Source organism: Acanthochromis polyacanthus, chromosome 20, assembly GCF_021347895.1.
Source record: "Acanthochromis polyacanthus isolate Apoly-LR-REF ecotype Palm Island chromosome 20, KAUST_Apoly_ChrSc, whole genome shotgun sequence".
Taxonomy (NCBI): domain Eukaryota; kingdom Metazoa; phylum Chordata; class Actinopteri; family Pomacentridae; genus Acanthochromis; species Acanthochromis polyacanthus.
The window spans coordinates 22176854-22194037 of NC_067132.1; the positions used below are offsets into that span (position 1 = coordinate 22176854).

A 17184-nucleotide genomic window follows, 5' to 3' on the forward strand; every position below is an offset into this window, starting at 1 on the left:
GTGTTTTCGGTTTTCAAATGGCTTAACATGAAGATGCCACCCTCCAAACTCTGCAAAGCTCCGTGTTTATCATCCATATTTATGCACGGCTGTCATGTGGATTATTTCGCACTGCCTTTGTGTGTATAAAACAGCAAATTTAACCTCGATACGTGTGTTTGAGACTCACTGGGTATCTGCTGGATCTTGTGGACCACCACAAAGGCATCAGACAGGCCCACCTTCACCGGGTGATTGACAGAGCTGATCTGTGACACCTCAATGGGGATCTGAAATCGAAAACAGGAATCAATTACCAGGATCTGTCTGGGAGAGGCTAAAAAATACAAAAAGGTCTGACAGTGCTGACGTAGCAATCACATGAGGCAATACGCAATTCCAGCAAGCATATGGCTATCTTTGGAGCAGAGAATAAACATTTCGGACACAGATGAGACAGAAATGAGCCATAGCTTTGTGAAGACAGACTTATCTGTGAGAAAACAGAGGCCCTGACATTCACGGTCCATTCAAATAAAAGTGTGTCTGAGTCTGGTGTTTTGATTTTACACACCACCGCGAGAAAATAATTAAACTAGACAAGTGAACAAACCTTGTAATCATCAAGGTTATGTAAAAACTCTGATTATGCATAATAGTCAGGTTGGTCTTTTTTAGACAAATAATAGCAGCATAATGAAACACTTAACTGAAAAAAAATCCGGCAGCTTTCAGATCAGCTCTTAAAATATGTGAAAATAGCAAATTACATAAGGGTCCCGGGTCATGAAAGAAGCAGCCCTGCTGTTATAACCACTGCCATTATCATACATCATTACTTACTTATTGCAATTTCACACTCCCACAGCAGTCTCTGTTGGATAATAACTTTCATTACCTTCTCCATCTCCCTGTTCAGTTCAGTTGTTTTTCAATGCATTTTTAGAAATTTGACAATTAACACACAGCTCTGGGACCTGCAGTGACCCAAAACATTCTTCTAAATCATTTAACAACCAAATCAAGCTGCTTTGAGACACATTGTGAGCGATGCTGGCGTCACTCTCCCGCATAAAAACGACGGTAAAAACGTGAACTTGAGATGTTTTTCTTTTCATTAAGAAGACAGGGGCAGAACTAAGTGTTAGAAATGACAACTACATTTAAAGAAGAGTAAAAAAAAAAAAAATTTGTGTGATTTGGAAGAAGTGTGAAGCGAGTCACATTTTCTTTTGTGCTGTTCATACTGAGATGATTTAAGCTTGTCGATTGTACATGAAATGGCTCCTTCAGATCAAAAATTGGAATAGTTGATGCAATTTTGATGAGGTCATGCTGCCTAACTGTGTCTTAGAAGCCTGGAAAAAAAGGAAAGACAGACTCTCTGAACCAGCATTTACTCTTATTATTCCAGTGGTAGACAATGAAAGTTGTAAGGAAAAGTTTTGAAAAGAAGAAGAAAATAAAAGATAAAAGATACAACAAAAATATGCTAAAATTGCATAACTTCATGAGGAGAATAAACATCAAAATTAGTGCAAGATATGACAGAATGGTCCGTATCTAACGTATAAAATGCAGAAGGAACCAGGAAAGTCAGATTTCTAAGAATTGTGTGGGAGTTTGTTCTAAATCTGTGGTGCATAAAAACTGAATCCTCCTTCTAAATGTCTAGTTCTGACTCTGGAAACAGTGACCGAAACCATTCGGTGTTTTATAAACCGGCAAAAGGATTTTAAAGCCAATCCTTTGACTAACAGGAAGTCAGTGCAGCGTGAACAATAATAAAAAACTTTATTCATTCATCCAGAATAATAAACGTGGTCGGAAAGAGAAAAGGACACAGATGGAGTAAGGAACAGAAATAGGGGATTGTAGTAAAAGACAGCCAAGTAAAAATAAGTGAATGAGTCTTCACCTCTTTGTATGCAAAGACAATCCTGCCAGTGTTATGCAATGTGGCCTGGAAGGTGAAGCTTCCCAAGTTGTAGTTGTCCTGCAGGTGGACGTGGTCCCACTGCACCACCAGAGCAGTACCTGAAGCAGAGAACAGAGTGAGAAAACATGGTTTATTACCACAAGCAGGGCATCACTGAATCAAAGGAGGCTACAGCAACAGTGATAGCTACTGCTTGCACTTGTTTTCCACTGTGTTTGAAACACCGTCTTTGCTGTCTGGCATGAAATGAGCCGCTGACAGTGCAAAGACTGTGAATAAGGAGACATCAGTGGAACAACGGTGTTTGTAAGGTGATCTGTTTTTGAGGAATTATTTCCAGGAACAGTCTTCATTTCCCCCTGTGGGTGTGAGGTGACTGACACCGAGACAGCGCGAGCTCTGATATGAAAACACTCCACTGGAAAAGGATGAAACGGCAATAAAACTGAAGCTTTTTGACAAAGCCAGATCAAGGCGTGGCGTTACTGTGATGGATTATGTAGCTCGGGCAGTTTTCACTACAGTGAAATTTTTTTATGCTGGGAAAGAATGTGCAGAATGACAGAGCCATAAATGACTTTTTTTCTGTCAGTGGGGATTGAATGTCTGGAAATACACCGGCTGAGAGAACTCGCCAACATCGCTTCAACAGAGTGTGACTGTAATGAAATATTAGATACTTCTTCCTCAAAAATGTTCGGGTGACTCAAGTTAATGAAAATCTGGCCAATAAAAGAACTTTCTATGGCAAGATGTGGAAAAGCATGTGAATTTTGAGCACAATTTAAACCCCAGTCATTTTACTGGGTAGGCAGCAGAAGATTCAGAAGTCGAAACATCTATGCACAAAAAACTGATTATACTGCATCGGGAGCTGAAACAATAGACCAATTAACCAATTATTTGATCCAAAAAATATGTATTTGGCAGCTATTTTGTATTTCAGGAAGAAAATATGTCAACAGCTCTCTATTTTCAGCAACTAAATGGTGCGTATTTGGGGCAGTTTCCTCACATAATGTCATTTTATACACCAAATAATTAGAAGATTAACAGATAATGAAAGCAGCTGTTGGTTGTACCCCTAACCGAAGAAGATACACTGTGGTTAAATGATGACATAAGTCAAAAATCAATGTGTTGGACTCATCATGGTTCAGTTTTCCTTCTATAAAAGCATCATAAAGACCTCTAAATGCAGACTGAATGCATGAGTAAGTGAATGATTCAGAGAATAAATGAGTGTGAGTAACTTTTTAGAACATCATTCTGAAAACTGTGACTTCAAATCACACTTCACCACTAAGCGCTGTCATGCGGTGTCGCCTCAATTTGGGGAAGATTTAAATTAGCGCCAGATCCACCCCGCCCTCAGCTTCACCCTACAGACATCAGGCCTCGTATTACTTTTAACAGTATTTTGATTTACTGTGGACTTTGGAGAACCTATCGACATGAGAGCAGCGTCAGCCATTTGGCCGGCCGCCAGAGCAATAAAGGTTTGTTAACACAACCAATCAATTTTTCCGTCACACAGTCGAAGCGTTTCATTTCAAAGCAAAGACGAGATTTAGATTCTCTGCTGACAGTCTGGAGAGCAGAGACAGAGGCGACTAGCTGAACGGAAAACCCCGTAATAAATTACATGTGGTGGACGAGGAAGTGTCGTGTGTTAAAGACGGAGGTTTTATTGACATTTCACATGATTTGACTAATATTCCCACAATTTAATTTAACTGTAGGGGTAACAGCAATCGAACACAAGGCACAGGGGAAAACAGGGAAGCACTCAGGAAGAAGAAATGTAATGAATATCAGCAGCCGGTGCACTGAATTGCTATTAACTCAGTCAGCACAAGTTAAGCCCAATATAAGTCTGCTTAAAATGCATTGAGTTCAGGACGGGAGGCTGCCCAGCTATCTGGGGCTTCCTGGCTAAAAGTACAGAGTGTGTGAGGAGGCATGGAGGGAGCACACACTGGCCTTGTTTCTATTTCCACTTACAAGCTTAACACACGGTATGAACTTGAGACAAGCAACACAAATCCAGCTCTGTTACACCAGCACGCCCTCAGCCTGATGAGGTCATTTTTGTGTGGTTTTCAAAGTGTATTCTTTATTTATTCTGTATTCTAGAATGTAAAATTTCCTCTAAACACTCCTTCAAAAGTTCCGCTGGGATTTTTTTGTAATGTATTCAGTCCTAAATTGTACCATAATCTTAGTAATCTTAAATTTTTACCTCAGGTTGCTTTGACATGGAGGTAAAACAGCTAGCCAGACGCGGCTACTGTTGCAGTGCCATGGTTTGCATAAAAAAAGCTGCTCTGCTTCCCACCTGCCGTAGTGTCTGAGGTAACTAAAAACATCTGCAACATCAACTCCAGATATCCGTAGGCATATTCTCACTAAGTAGAACTCCAGTTCAAGATGTCATTCAGACTAGTTTAACTAAACTTAAATCATCCAAGGAGGACAATGTGGAAATCTTGGTTTGAGGGGAACTAAAGATATCTCAAATATACACTACAGTTCAAAAGTTTGGGGTCACCCAGAATGTTTCATGTTTTCCATGAAAACTCACATTTTTATTCATGTTCTAGCATAATTGCACAAGGGTTTTCTAATCATCAGTTAGCCTTTCAACACCATTAGCTAGCACAAAGTAGCATTAGAACACAGGAGTGATGGTTGCTGGAAATGTTCCTCTGTACCCCTATGTAGATATTCCATTAAAAATCAGCTGTTTCCAGCTAGAATAGTCATTTACCACATTAACAATGTCTAGACTGTGTTTGTGATTCATTTAATGTTATCTTCATTGAAAAAAATGCTTTCCTTCAAAACTAAGGACATTTCTAAGTGACCCCAAGCTTTTGAATGTATGTCCAGTCGGAATTAAACTGTAGATACACAATACAGCCAGTCATCATTAAGCATCAGTTCACACTGTGGTTATCTGCAGCTGTAGTGTAGCTATTTGTAACGTGGAAACTCAATTCATATAAATGCTAAAAGTGGTGTCATTTGTCCTCCCAAGAATAACAATGTGGAAATCCGAAATGGTAATTTTGGATAAGAAGAGCCACACTGTGGACATCTAAAATGTGCTTTCTGACTAGGAGGGATTGAATATCTCCTACACTTATCTAGTCTAGCTTTTAAATGTTCAAAGAGCTTGCCGTGCTTCAGGGCGATGTCACTCACAGACACTTCATCATCCAAACGTCGATGCTCTTTCAGCCCATTCAGTGGTTGAGCTGATCAGGGATCAGATGATCGCTACATACTTCCTCTGTCTGTCAGTGTGTCGACGGAATAATCCATGTGCAGCTGATGTAGTTACAGTTAGATGGGGCACATAATAAATCTTGGTGAGATCGTTGCATTTACACCTTTTCCACTTCTGGCTAGAAGGCAAGCAGATTTTAACTTGCCCCGAATCCCCGCTGGATGCATTCACACCTACTTTTTTTTGAGGTTTGATAACTATCTGATCCGCCCAAGATACAAGAGGTGTAAATGGGATCTGACAGTGAGTCATCATGCCCAGGAACTCTGCCATTATTACTGAAATGTTACTATTTACACCTGTGCTTTTCCTAATTTGACGTGTCAGAATGTTTTTTGTGATAAAGGAAAAAGTTTTATCATCACAAGTCAGGCCTCAGTAAGTTTGATCACTCTGTTACTGGGCTTGTAACTCTTTCTTAATAAAGAAGATGTATTAACCCTCCTGTTGTCCTCATTTACAGACATCAAAAAATATTGTTTCCTTGTCTGAAAAAAATTCAAAAATTCAGCAAAAAAACTCCTATTCCAAAAAATGTTTTCTGAAAATTTGCAACACCTTCATTTGCAACGACCTATTCGTGGATTATATACCGACTTCAATACATGTTTTGGACAAAATATTTTACTGGCTTGTGTCGTCTGGATGTTCAAGGTTGGATTATGGCCGTTTTTTGTGGATTATTTTCATCTGTGTGTAATAATGAACCCGTAAATGTGAGTCGCGCTGTGTACGTGGAAGCGGTGTATAGAGAACGGATGGATGGATATTCGTTGTTTGTCGGACAAAAGTGTTTATATTACCCGCTGCGGTAATCACATCTGAAAGTGGTTTATACCGGCGGATTCATGAGAATCTAAGCTTTCCATCGGTGTATAGTGTTTGTATAATTGCGTTTGCAGCTTCAGACATTTAAGGAAATGCTTATGCAGATCTCAAAGTGTTCTGCGGGCGGAACACTGAAGCGCAACGGGTTAAAGATTTCCCAAAAATGTTGAAAATGTGAACATCAGAAGTGTCACTGTGAAAATATATATTTTTTCCACATTTTCAAACTTTAAAATGGGCCAATTTGACTTGCAGGACAACATGAGGGTTAACAGTCGCTGATGGTGCTGCAAGTGCTGAAATTAATCTTTGAACATAATGGATTAATAAATGCTTGGAAACGGAGAGCTTTTCAGTTGTGTCAAACAGCCTGAAAGTGGCATTTATTACCACAGTGCTGTCAGCGTGGTCCTGCTGGCAGCGACAGTCACATTCACAGTCTGTCAGGTGGTGAAACACTTCACTCCTCTATAAGTGCTTGAGAAAAGCATGTCTCAACTAATCACACGTGTTCTTTATTTAGCAGTTTGTAATTAAGAAGCAAAAGCTCCGTTCTGAATCTGACAAAGTTTCACTGTGAAGTTTCACACAGTCTTGTTTACTGTGTAGAACAAACATATGCCTCTGCTGTGAACGCCTCATACAACCGATCCCAAGCATTTTTCATTTCCGCTGCTGGGCTCTGACTCCTCCACAGCAGTCGTACAGTTCTTATGTCATATTGGCAGGACACTGACTGATGGACAGCGTGTTGAGGAGCAGGCAGGCTGGGAATCGATCTGCTGCCAGTTTGGTTAAAGTCTGATGAGCTCCACTGCAGAAGGTCACGCAGTTGGTCAGTAACTGTGCTGCAGAGGGATTAGACAGCGATGACGGACATGATGGATAACAACCATCACAGGAGGCAAAGGAAAGGTACAGGGAGTGAGGAAGGGCATCAATTTAGATTAAAGTGAGTAAGTGGAATTTAGGGCGCTGCTAAGGAGGTCACGGAGGGTTTCTCCAAAAAAAGGATTAATGATAAAGAAATGACACTTTAAAAGTAACTCTGAGGACAGTTCATGCAGAGCTAACCGTAAATTATGTTCCTTAATTCTGATGCTAATTTTACTTTAAATAATGGCAATTCTGTATGAGCTTATTATGGTGAAAACAAATGCAGACTGCTGTATTTACATACACACATTACATTTTCTTGCTGGAAAAAACAACAGCTTGAAATGTATGTTTGCTTTTTCGCCATTTTCATGAAATAACAGCCCAGACAAATTGCGGTACTTATTACATTTATGCAAAAATCAGGCTTGCAATTTAGCAGCGCTGCTCATTGTTTGGTGACACTGCTCATAATAGTCTAAAACACCATTTGCAACCTTTCTTGCCATTAGCATTGTTAAATTAGGTTATTTATTAGTTTAACGCTGCTAGTGGGTATTTTAGCAATGCTTTATATTAGTTTTCCCATTGTGGCTGCTCTGTATGTAGTATAAGTGTTCTCTGTTAGGTCAGTGCAGACCTGCATTATAACTCCATCACCAGTTTCTTAGGTTATGTCCCCATCGCAGGTTCATCTGCAATTAAAGTCTTTAAAATATTTCAGATTTAGTTGCTCACAATTATCGCAGCAAATGTTTTAATTTGCGATTTGATAGCGCACCATGTTGTGATTTCACCAGATTGACTGTTTTCTCACTAAATAAGTCATTATGATGTGTCTTGGTTTTATAACAGTCACAATTATGAAAGTTAAATAGACTAATAATGGTCAAGTGCAGTTAATGTCCCTCTCCAGGCATTGACCTAACCCCTAAAAACTAATCCCTGTGTACCAACCTTACATATTTGCATTTTTTTTCCATTAAAATAATCCATTCATGCCTTAAAATGACTTATATGTAACTCTAAATTCACTGCAACTTCAGCAGACCAGCTCACCTATATCTCAGTGGAAAGCTACTCAGTGGAAAGTTGGAATACTTGAGCAGTTCAGCCAAACATGTCTGAAACCAGTTCTGAAATTGAGCACATGAAAAGTCCCACATTGCTTGCTGAGAGGATCGGTTCCTTTGGTTATGTGTGAATCTGTTTTTATAAGAAAATGCTCATTTATGGTGTTGACTGCTAATTTCGCTCTTGATATCATACATTCAAGAAGCTCCATCTTCACCAGAGGGGATCTTCAAAGATTATCTGCCTTTTTCTGTTCATTTTATGATTCTATTGTTTTTAGATTAGTGATATTTACATCTTTGATTGCTGCCTTTTAGCCGCTAATCCGGCAAATTGCCTCATCCTAGTTATTCATACGGCTTAAAGCCAACATGTGCTCATAGTGATGCTGTGATGTTTGAATTTGCAGCTAATTCCATGACAATAATGTCAATAAATGCAGTCAGGTGAATGCTAGAAGTTAATCAGCTTGAGATAAACAGTTGGTTCCACAGCAGAGAAAAGGGTCAGAAATGGTGGAAAATGATGTAGCTACTGAAATATGACATTTCTGTTAGTTTATCTGTCTGTATGTACACAAATCTAAAGTCAGCTCAGATAAATGCAATTAGATGACCTAAATTTACCAACCAGTATTCGCCTTAACTTTTTTGTTGCTGTTTTGGTTTCTGGAGTCCTAAGTTACCTTAAATAGGTGAATAAACAGCTGATTTGTGTCTCGTTCTTCATGCAGCAAGAGATAAAGTACACAACTGCTACTAATTCCTGCAGAAATAAGTCACTAGTTGAGTTACCGTTGTCAAAGTAGATGACAGTAGAGTTTCTGGAGACACTTGGGTCAAAGTTGGCCATGAGAGGAGCGATGTACTGTGTAGCTGTTAGCATCCGGTGGACCACGTCTCCAGTATAGATGAACCCTGAAGGAGAAAAGAGAGACTGCATTTTAGTTTCTGTTGTCCACTGAATTCTAAATTGAGAGAAAATTGCTTAGAAATACACGCTAACAGTGTGTGGTGTATCACTAATAAGACAGATTTATCCTGTAGCAACAATCTTCTCTCCACCACTCCTACTTTTCTTCCCTCATTAAAGCTACTTAAAGTATTTTTCAGGAAGGAAACACGTCTGCCCTCCAGAACAAAATTAAAAGCTCCTCATTAACCGACAACCATCACTTTTCTCTCCATCTCCGTCCTCCTGCTGCAGGCGGCTTCGGCAAGCTATGGCGATTAATTTGCACCATTATCTTTTATCAAAAACAGAAGGGCAAATCAGAGGGGCTTTAAAGGAAGACATGCTGAGTGAGCAGTTATGAGCCCGACTGTTTATTCCCGTTCCTCTCACGGAGCACTTTCCCTTCCTCTTGTCATCATCCATCATAAACATTAACGAAGAGACCATGAAAACAAAATGGGTTTTAGTTAACTTTTCCAGTCTTCAACGAGGGGTAAATAGACTGTTCCACAGAGAGAGGGATGTGTTCAGGCAACACCAACTAGAGCTGCATCATTTAGCAGCCTGTAAACATGGTTATTAATGGAATCCAGAAAAGGGGGGAAACGCCCACTATTCATCTCGGGGGAACAGTCTTTGCATAAAGAATTTGCACTGATGACAACAGAATCAAATAGCCTCTTAATTTCCCCGCTGACAACAAAGTTTAGCAAAGTCAGCTGCTGTCTTAAGATTTATTCACAGCAAACGCTTTTGTTCACACTTTGACTTTGCCTCAGTTGCAAAAATATCCCCCTCAAAAAAAAACTTTAACATGTAGTTTTAAAATCATGTATTACTGAGAACAAAGAGAAAACCTGGCGTTTGGGTGAAGCAATCTCATGTATCCAAAGTAATTCATCTTTGAAGAACAGTTTGAAGAATGAATAACACATTTACAATGACAGTATCCTGAAATACGTACATGTTTTTAACAGCTTCCTCTTGTTTTTAAATCAATCCTGCAGCAAACCAAAGGCTTTGGTGTTTTGAAAAAAGGCTGCCACTTGTGCCCTGTTGAAAGTTGAGAAACAGTAGTTTTTTTTATGATTCCAGAGATCCATTTTTCCATTCCTTGCAACTTATCCAGGTCAGGTCATGTCAGCAGCTAGTCAACCAAGGTCAGACATCCCTCTCACGTTGGATTTCTAGCTTTTACCGAGGCATCCTGAGGTGTTTACAGACAAGATGAGCAAACCGTCTTCAGCATGTTGTGGCTCCGTTAAGGTGGACGTGCCCAGAAAACCTCTATAAGAAGAAGTCCAAGCCACTTTGTCATGGTGCAGAGGTTTGTGAGTCTCTGCGAACGTGAGTGCTGGTTGGGGTTTCCCAAAGATAAACTGGTGACGGTGGAGAGATCTGACAAAGAGTGATTCATAGACTTCATACGAACAAGCTGAGAAGGTCCCTTCCTGGAGCTCGGAGAAAGAGCTGGCCTTGCACCATTGGCCTCAGTCTGGCACAGCTCAAAAGAATTGTATAGGCACCATCCTGAGGGCCCACCACCGTCCACACTGGGATTGGGTGTATTGTTAGTTGTAGGTGGAACTGGTTGCCTCAAGTTTTGCGTCCCTTGTATTTTCAGACTATGAGCTCCTTTGATTGTTCAGGGTGATCACCCGGTCATGAACAGGGAAATTAGCTATAGAGACCAAATTAGTTGCTCACATTGGGCTGCAAACATCTGTATTTCTGCTGTAAAGTTGAGCCTCCTTAACATGAAGATCTATGGGGATTAACTTGCTTTTAAAGTCAGCCTCAAGTGGTCCTTCAAGGAAGTGCAGTTAATGGCATTATTGCACTGGCTCCATTTTTCAGGCCAATGAGTTGCCACTTGTTCCTGGCACCTGTTTTTCAACCTTTAATAACCTTTTCAAGCTTCACCTATGCTATCTGCCTTCCACCTAGCAGCTGGTATCAGCATCGTTGTTACGGCACCACCTTTTTTATTTTTCCATTATTCATTTTGAATGCAATAAAGATATATTTTACAACCTACACATTTGTTTGGCTTCTCTATATTGCTTCCCTTGAGCTGAAGTTGTAAAACCCCAACAACATATTCTGTCAGTGTCAATATTTAAATTAGACAGTACAAAGCAGTGTAAAATATTAATGTCATATGCGGTTCAAAGGAACACAAAGATAAAAAAAAACGCTATTCTCGTCTCTGAAAGTCAAATAAGAAGCTACAACTCACAGGCTGCTAACTTAACGTAGCAGAAAGGCTTCTAAAGCTCACTGAACACATTGTATCTTCAGGTATGTTGCATTTACATTTGAGTTTTTGTGCAAATTAAACAAACAGATGTAAGATACAACATGTGAAGTGCTTGTATGCAGATTTTGTATTTTGTATGCTCTACAAATGCATGTTAGATGTTCTCCCGGCTGTGCATATGCCTGTTACATCAACAGACAGAAGTTCAACTCACTCTCCTGTAAATAAATTTATTTCTCAAAACATAAAAGTAATTAACTAATTGTCTTTTTTAATTATGTATCACAATATAATCATCATGCAAGCCAGAGGAAATGATTCTTATTTGAAGAGATCTCTTTCTGTCTGAAGTTCAAGAGAAATACTGCATATAAAGTGGCAGCCTGAGGCATATAGAGAAGGAAAAGAGGATTTTTGGGAAAAGTCTCATTGAGTCCAGGCCTATAAAACCCCATTTCATGTCACCATATGTCTTCTCATACGGTGGGCGGGCTATAAAAACACATCTATCACATTGGAAACCACTGGCAGAGCATACCATGAGGGGAATCAATCTTCCCCCAAAGACCTCCCGGCTCAGAATTACCTCTATATAGAGTTCTGTCAGCAGTGTGAGCAGGAGGAGAGAGAAGATCTAACTTTATTTAGTCGTGTGAAGTCCTGAGTGCGGAAAATTCCACCTGGAAAAGGAGTGAATGAGGGAAAAGATACAGTCCTGCGGGGCTCAATAGGAGGAGTTGCCATGGTTACAGTTAGTTTCATCCCTATCAAAAATGTACACGCGTTTGACAAATTAACCTCAACTCGAGGGCCAAGTTCTTCCCGAGCTATTTTTATGTTGATTTGGTAAGGAGGGGATCAAACTACTCGAATTCTCAAAAAGAAAATCTGTTGTTACAAAACCGACAACAGTGGAAGAACTAAACTAGCAAACAGTATGCAATAATTAAAGGCAATGAATCATTTAAACTCTATATAATGCAATATACAGCTGCTTTCATTGTGAGTATCGACTTTAAAATCGAAATATATGTGATTAATGTTGACATAAACAAAAAAAACATCAAACCCGTACAATTTGCTATCCAAATATACACATTTGTTTGTTTGAGAAACTATGTTTCTGTGTTGTGTAAAATAAATAACCAGTGTGTGAGCATTTTATGTAATTAAAAGATAAGAAAAGGCCTCAGTCCAACTTACCAGTTACTTTGCATAATCTTAAATTAAATCTTGAATAGTAGTTCGTTTGGGAAATACACTCATTCACTTTCTTGCCAAGTTTGAGATGAGAGATCAACACCATTTACATGTCTCCACACCAAACATGAAGCTACAATTAGGAGTCCGTTAGCTTAGCTTAGCATAAAGATAGGATGTGGGGGAAAACAGATAACCTGGCTATGTCCAAAGGTAACAAAATCCAGTTAGGGATTTTGCCTCCTGTTAAACCACAACTTCTACAGTTTGTGTACAGTTTAATGATTACGATACGCCAGTTTTTTTTTACTTTTCAAAAGTCATGGAGAAGTACTGAGATCCTTTGCGTAAAAGTACTGATACCACCCTGGAAAAACACTCTATTCTGAGTAAAAGTGTGTGCGAAATCTCAACACCGAAATTCTTTAGCAGCTGAAGTAGTGAATCCTTGTTACAGATGTTCTGCTATGCATTCATGTGTCATCTACATGGGACTGTTGCAGGTAAGTGCGGTGCTATTTTTTCCAAGCTTCATATTTAATTCTTATAATGGAACACTATTTCTTATAAACACCAGTTGTTAGGTGTGCAAAAATTCTGATTAATGAAAAAGAAATATTCTTACAGTTACAAAGTGACAAATTAATCTCAATGCTTCTTTTTTTTGTTACGCCAGCAGTCCTAAAATCAACATTCTTAAAATTAAATTAAAATAATTTAAAGAAAAAAAAAAACCTCTCACTTTCAGAGTCAAACTGCGGGAATTTTGAGTGAGAAAATTCACCTAATATGGGCGAGAAGTTTAATTTATTGTCATTTAATTCTAGTTTTCTGTGCAAAAATTTTAATTATACAAAGTAATTATAACTGCCAAATAAATGTAGCACATTAAAACGTGCAAAAGTTATGTAGGGGTAGACATATGTGTTGACCTGGCAATATAGTACTCAAGTAAAGTACAAGTACCTCAGAATTACACTCCATCACTGCCTTTGGACAGACCCAGACTAGTTGTTATCCACACTCCAAGTCTTTATGCTAAGCTAAGCTAACTCTCTTATGGTGGTATCAATTTTGTCATTTAACTAAGAAAGAAAGAAACTCTGTAAATTTCCTTAAATGTTGAATTTGTAAGAGTCGCCTTGACATAACCAAGAATAAAAGGCAACACAACAGATAGAAGCATTCAGTCCATGTTGTGTTAGGCTGTATGGATGTAAAGACCACCAAAAATAAAAGAGGCAGGATTGTTGAGTCTACATGTCCAAATAAAGACAAACATAACCACAATGTTGAGCGAAACAAGAGGCTGTACATTCTGCTTTGGTACTTTCACATCTCTTATCTGACTTTCCTCCAAATCAGCAAACATACATTCCATCTAATCTCACCGTTACCCAGCATTCACCTCATGCACGTTCTCATATCTCCCTCTTGCCTTTCTCCTGGCTTCACTTTCAAAGAAAAAAAGGCTAAGAAATCCCCCAAACAAACTTGTCTGGAAGCATAGAGGCTGGCGTTGAAGGGTTTTTATTCCTGCTGCCGCCTCTGCTTTCCACCGGCTACCCCCTGAAAACACAATGCGACTTATTTGACAGTCTAAAGAAAATCAGACAGCCTCTCAATACACTAAAGAGGTGAGAGCTGCAGGGCGCTCAATAGAGAGGCAATTCATTCATTATGGCCGTCACAGCAGAAGGGGGTTGGACAGAAGAGGAGGGATGGCGGGGGACGTGACAGAAAGAAGGAATAAAGCAATGGAGAGGTAGAGCGAGGAAGGTTGGACACTTCTTCCTTTGACTGTTTATGTGTGCTGCTTTCCCAAAGCTCTGGAGTGTGTACATCCAAGGAAAACATGAGCAGGAATTAGCAGTCCCACCAGACTAAAGCTTCACTTTATTGGACATTGTGTTTATAGAAGGCCTTTGGTTCTGTGTACTGACCTGTGTTTAATTTACAGGATACTTTCTGTTTATCACAGCTGTTTTGGGCCGAGAAGACCCGGGACAGGATGTGCACATCCACGCTTTATTTAGTTGTTTTTTGTCTTTGAAATGCAAAGCTACAAGGTTTTTATCTAATGACAAGCTGACTGATACAAGGCAGTACAGAGTCAGCAAACAAGCAGTTTATTTTGTCTTATATCAAAGAGCATAAAGCATTTAAAGTGTTACTTTAAAAATAATAAAAGGAGCAACACATCGGATTGATCTAACCACTATTTATGATCCTGCTAATTGAGAAAACAGCATGACATTTTGCAAAAATACCGCAATTCCAGCGCATACTGCTAAATGTATGCAGCTGTTACTTACAACTCCAAAGTTGTCACCACAAGTATATTTTCTATTTTAATCATTTGGACATTTCTCAACTTTTGGTGTCACTTTATAACAGGATAACTGGATAACAGCAGCATCCTGATAATTAACTGGACATCCAAGGACTTCTCCACCTCAGAGGGGATCAAACAAAGCCAATGTCCTCGTGTTAACTCCAATTAAAACCTCAAAACTATCCAGTACAGGTGTTTTTCACCTCTGACTGCCTGTAAAAGCACTTAAAACCGCTACTCTCTGCTGTTTGTATATACAGTGTCCTCCACAAGTACATTAACACTGGGGTAGCTGATGTTTTTATTACTGACTGACTGTAGCTATTTATATGCTAATTGTGTATAAACATTTTAACACAGACATCCAAAAGCTAAATATGTAGCCAAAAATATATCATTAAGTTAATTGTCCAGTTTAAATAAGATCATTTTGTCTTTCATTTGTTGTGATGGATACTTTATCTTAGGCTTGTCAATCTGTAGCTACAAACTGTACACAAAGACTGTATCTAAAAGCTACATGTAGTCTCTGAGTTTGAAAATGAACTGAAAGTGGGTGACATCACAGTCACTACATTTACTTTTTACATACAGTCTGTGATTGTACACTTAGCATAGCTTAGCAAACATAGCCCTAATGGACATACTTTTGACCACTGATTCTAACCAGTGCTAATGGGAATTGAATGAAAATGTCCTTTTTGTTTATTTTTTCATTCAAGTGGTTGAAGAGCAAAATACCACTAGAACAGCATACAATGAGTCCCTCTTTGGTTGCAGTGTAAAAGAAAAATGTCAAACTTCAGTTGTAAAGAAGTAAATAAAACAAGGAGGTTTAATAGCAGCGATTTCCAAACTGTCAAACTTGGACCGAAGACAATGTCATCTTACATTTATGAATGTCAAGCTGCTTAATGGTTTGTTTCTAAAGGCCCAAAGACATCAAATCATTTATTTTTCACAACAAAGAAGCAAGAAATATATATCACCATTTATAGAGCAGAAAAGCTGTTTGTAAATCATCTCTTGACCCCTCAGATCGACCTTTCAAAGCTATCAAACCACAGCTTGAAAATCACTGCAATTTGATTAGAGACAAACATTTTACACCAATGTTATGTATCTGGTACCAAAAATACAAATGTTGTGATCACAAAACATCTGCCACAGCCTCAGGGGTTGCATGTGTTCGCCAACCAGTCAAACTGCAGCCAACGTCCATGTCTTGGCCTTTAACCTTTTGGATATAAAAAGTCATCACTTAATCATTTTTTTCCTCTTAGGGATCCATGTGAATTTTACTAATAATCAGCTTATGAATCATTGACTCATGGTCATGTTTTGACATGCTTTGGAAGGTCACAGTGACCTTAGACAGCAAAAATGTACTCAGTTCTTCCTCGAGTCCAAGTGGGTGTTGGTGCCAAATTTAAAGAACCGTTCATGAGAACGGGATGGACAGATGTATAGACAGACGAACGAGCCAAAAACAAAATGCCTCTGGCTTCAGCTGGTGCTGGTGTGGAGGCATAAAAACATGTGTGATAGCTGCCTTTGATAAGATTGTTCATGAGTTTCCAGAAAATCTGTGCATTCAACCTGTACAGTGAAACAGCTGGTCCAGTAAACAGCACGCCACAGCTGGATATCCATCAACACAGCTGGATGTGATGAGACCATATATCATCACAGATATTAACTGTCGAGCTGTGCACACGCTTTTCAACACAAACTACACTCTGTTCTGCTTGTCAGTTCACTGTAGCATGTTGTAATCACAGCTTTTCTGACGGCAAGAATCATTTTTCTCTTTGCTGACATTTCCCATTTATTTCCAGGAAATTTCAAGCAATCTTTTCATGTGTTCTGTCCCTTGTTTCATAATTCAGGGATCTAAAGTGCTGTCATCTATTGAAGTGACTTTGTAATGTTTGTGTGGGTTTAAACAAGAGCTGTCAGCACTAAAGGGGAGTTTTACATGTTAAAATGCATTCACATTTCTGAGACTATCACTGGAGCAGAGCTGCAATCATGGACATATTTTTTACAAGCGACCGGTTAATCAAATGTCGGATTTACAAAGATGCAAACAGATAAAAGCAGTGAATTCACACATTTTGAGAAGCAGGAAACATTTCAGCTTTAGAAAAAAATCCTGTATTGAGGCATTTATACTCATTTTGGAGAAATTCTTGCAGCAAGTTGATCTGTGTTTGCAGCAGGTTGCGGTAATCTTCCAGTCAGACATTTAGGTCTTATAATGAAGACTTTTTGCACTGTAAAACTAGATTTATAGTATGCAAAAACCATAAAAGTGGACTTGGAGCGCCGATGTTTGACGAGGCTGCAGGCCAGCTCCATCTCGTTGCCCAGATCCTTAATGTGTTTGAGGATTGGCTGCTCGACTGTTTAGAAAGTAACTAACTCTGCAACTAAAACACGGAATG

General features: G+C 39.1%; 1 protein-coding gene across 1 annotated transcript in view; it reads right to left on the reverse strand.

The window, feature by feature from the left end:
- plxdc2b (plexin domain containing 2b) overlaps positions 1 to 17184 on the reverse strand; it is a 116513-nt gene that overhangs the window by 39089 nt on the left and 60240 nt on the right. The window contains exons 5-7 of the mRNA XM_022208282.2: positions 8783 to 8905; positions 1898 to 2016; positions 170 to 269 (exon numbers count right to left, since the gene is read on the reverse strand). Of these exons, the coding sequence (XP_022063974.1) occupies positions 170 to 269; positions 1898 to 2016; positions 8783 to 8905 (342 nt within the window). The remainder of the gene's footprint in view (positions 1 to 169; positions 270 to 1897; positions 2017 to 8782; positions 8906 to 17184) is intronic.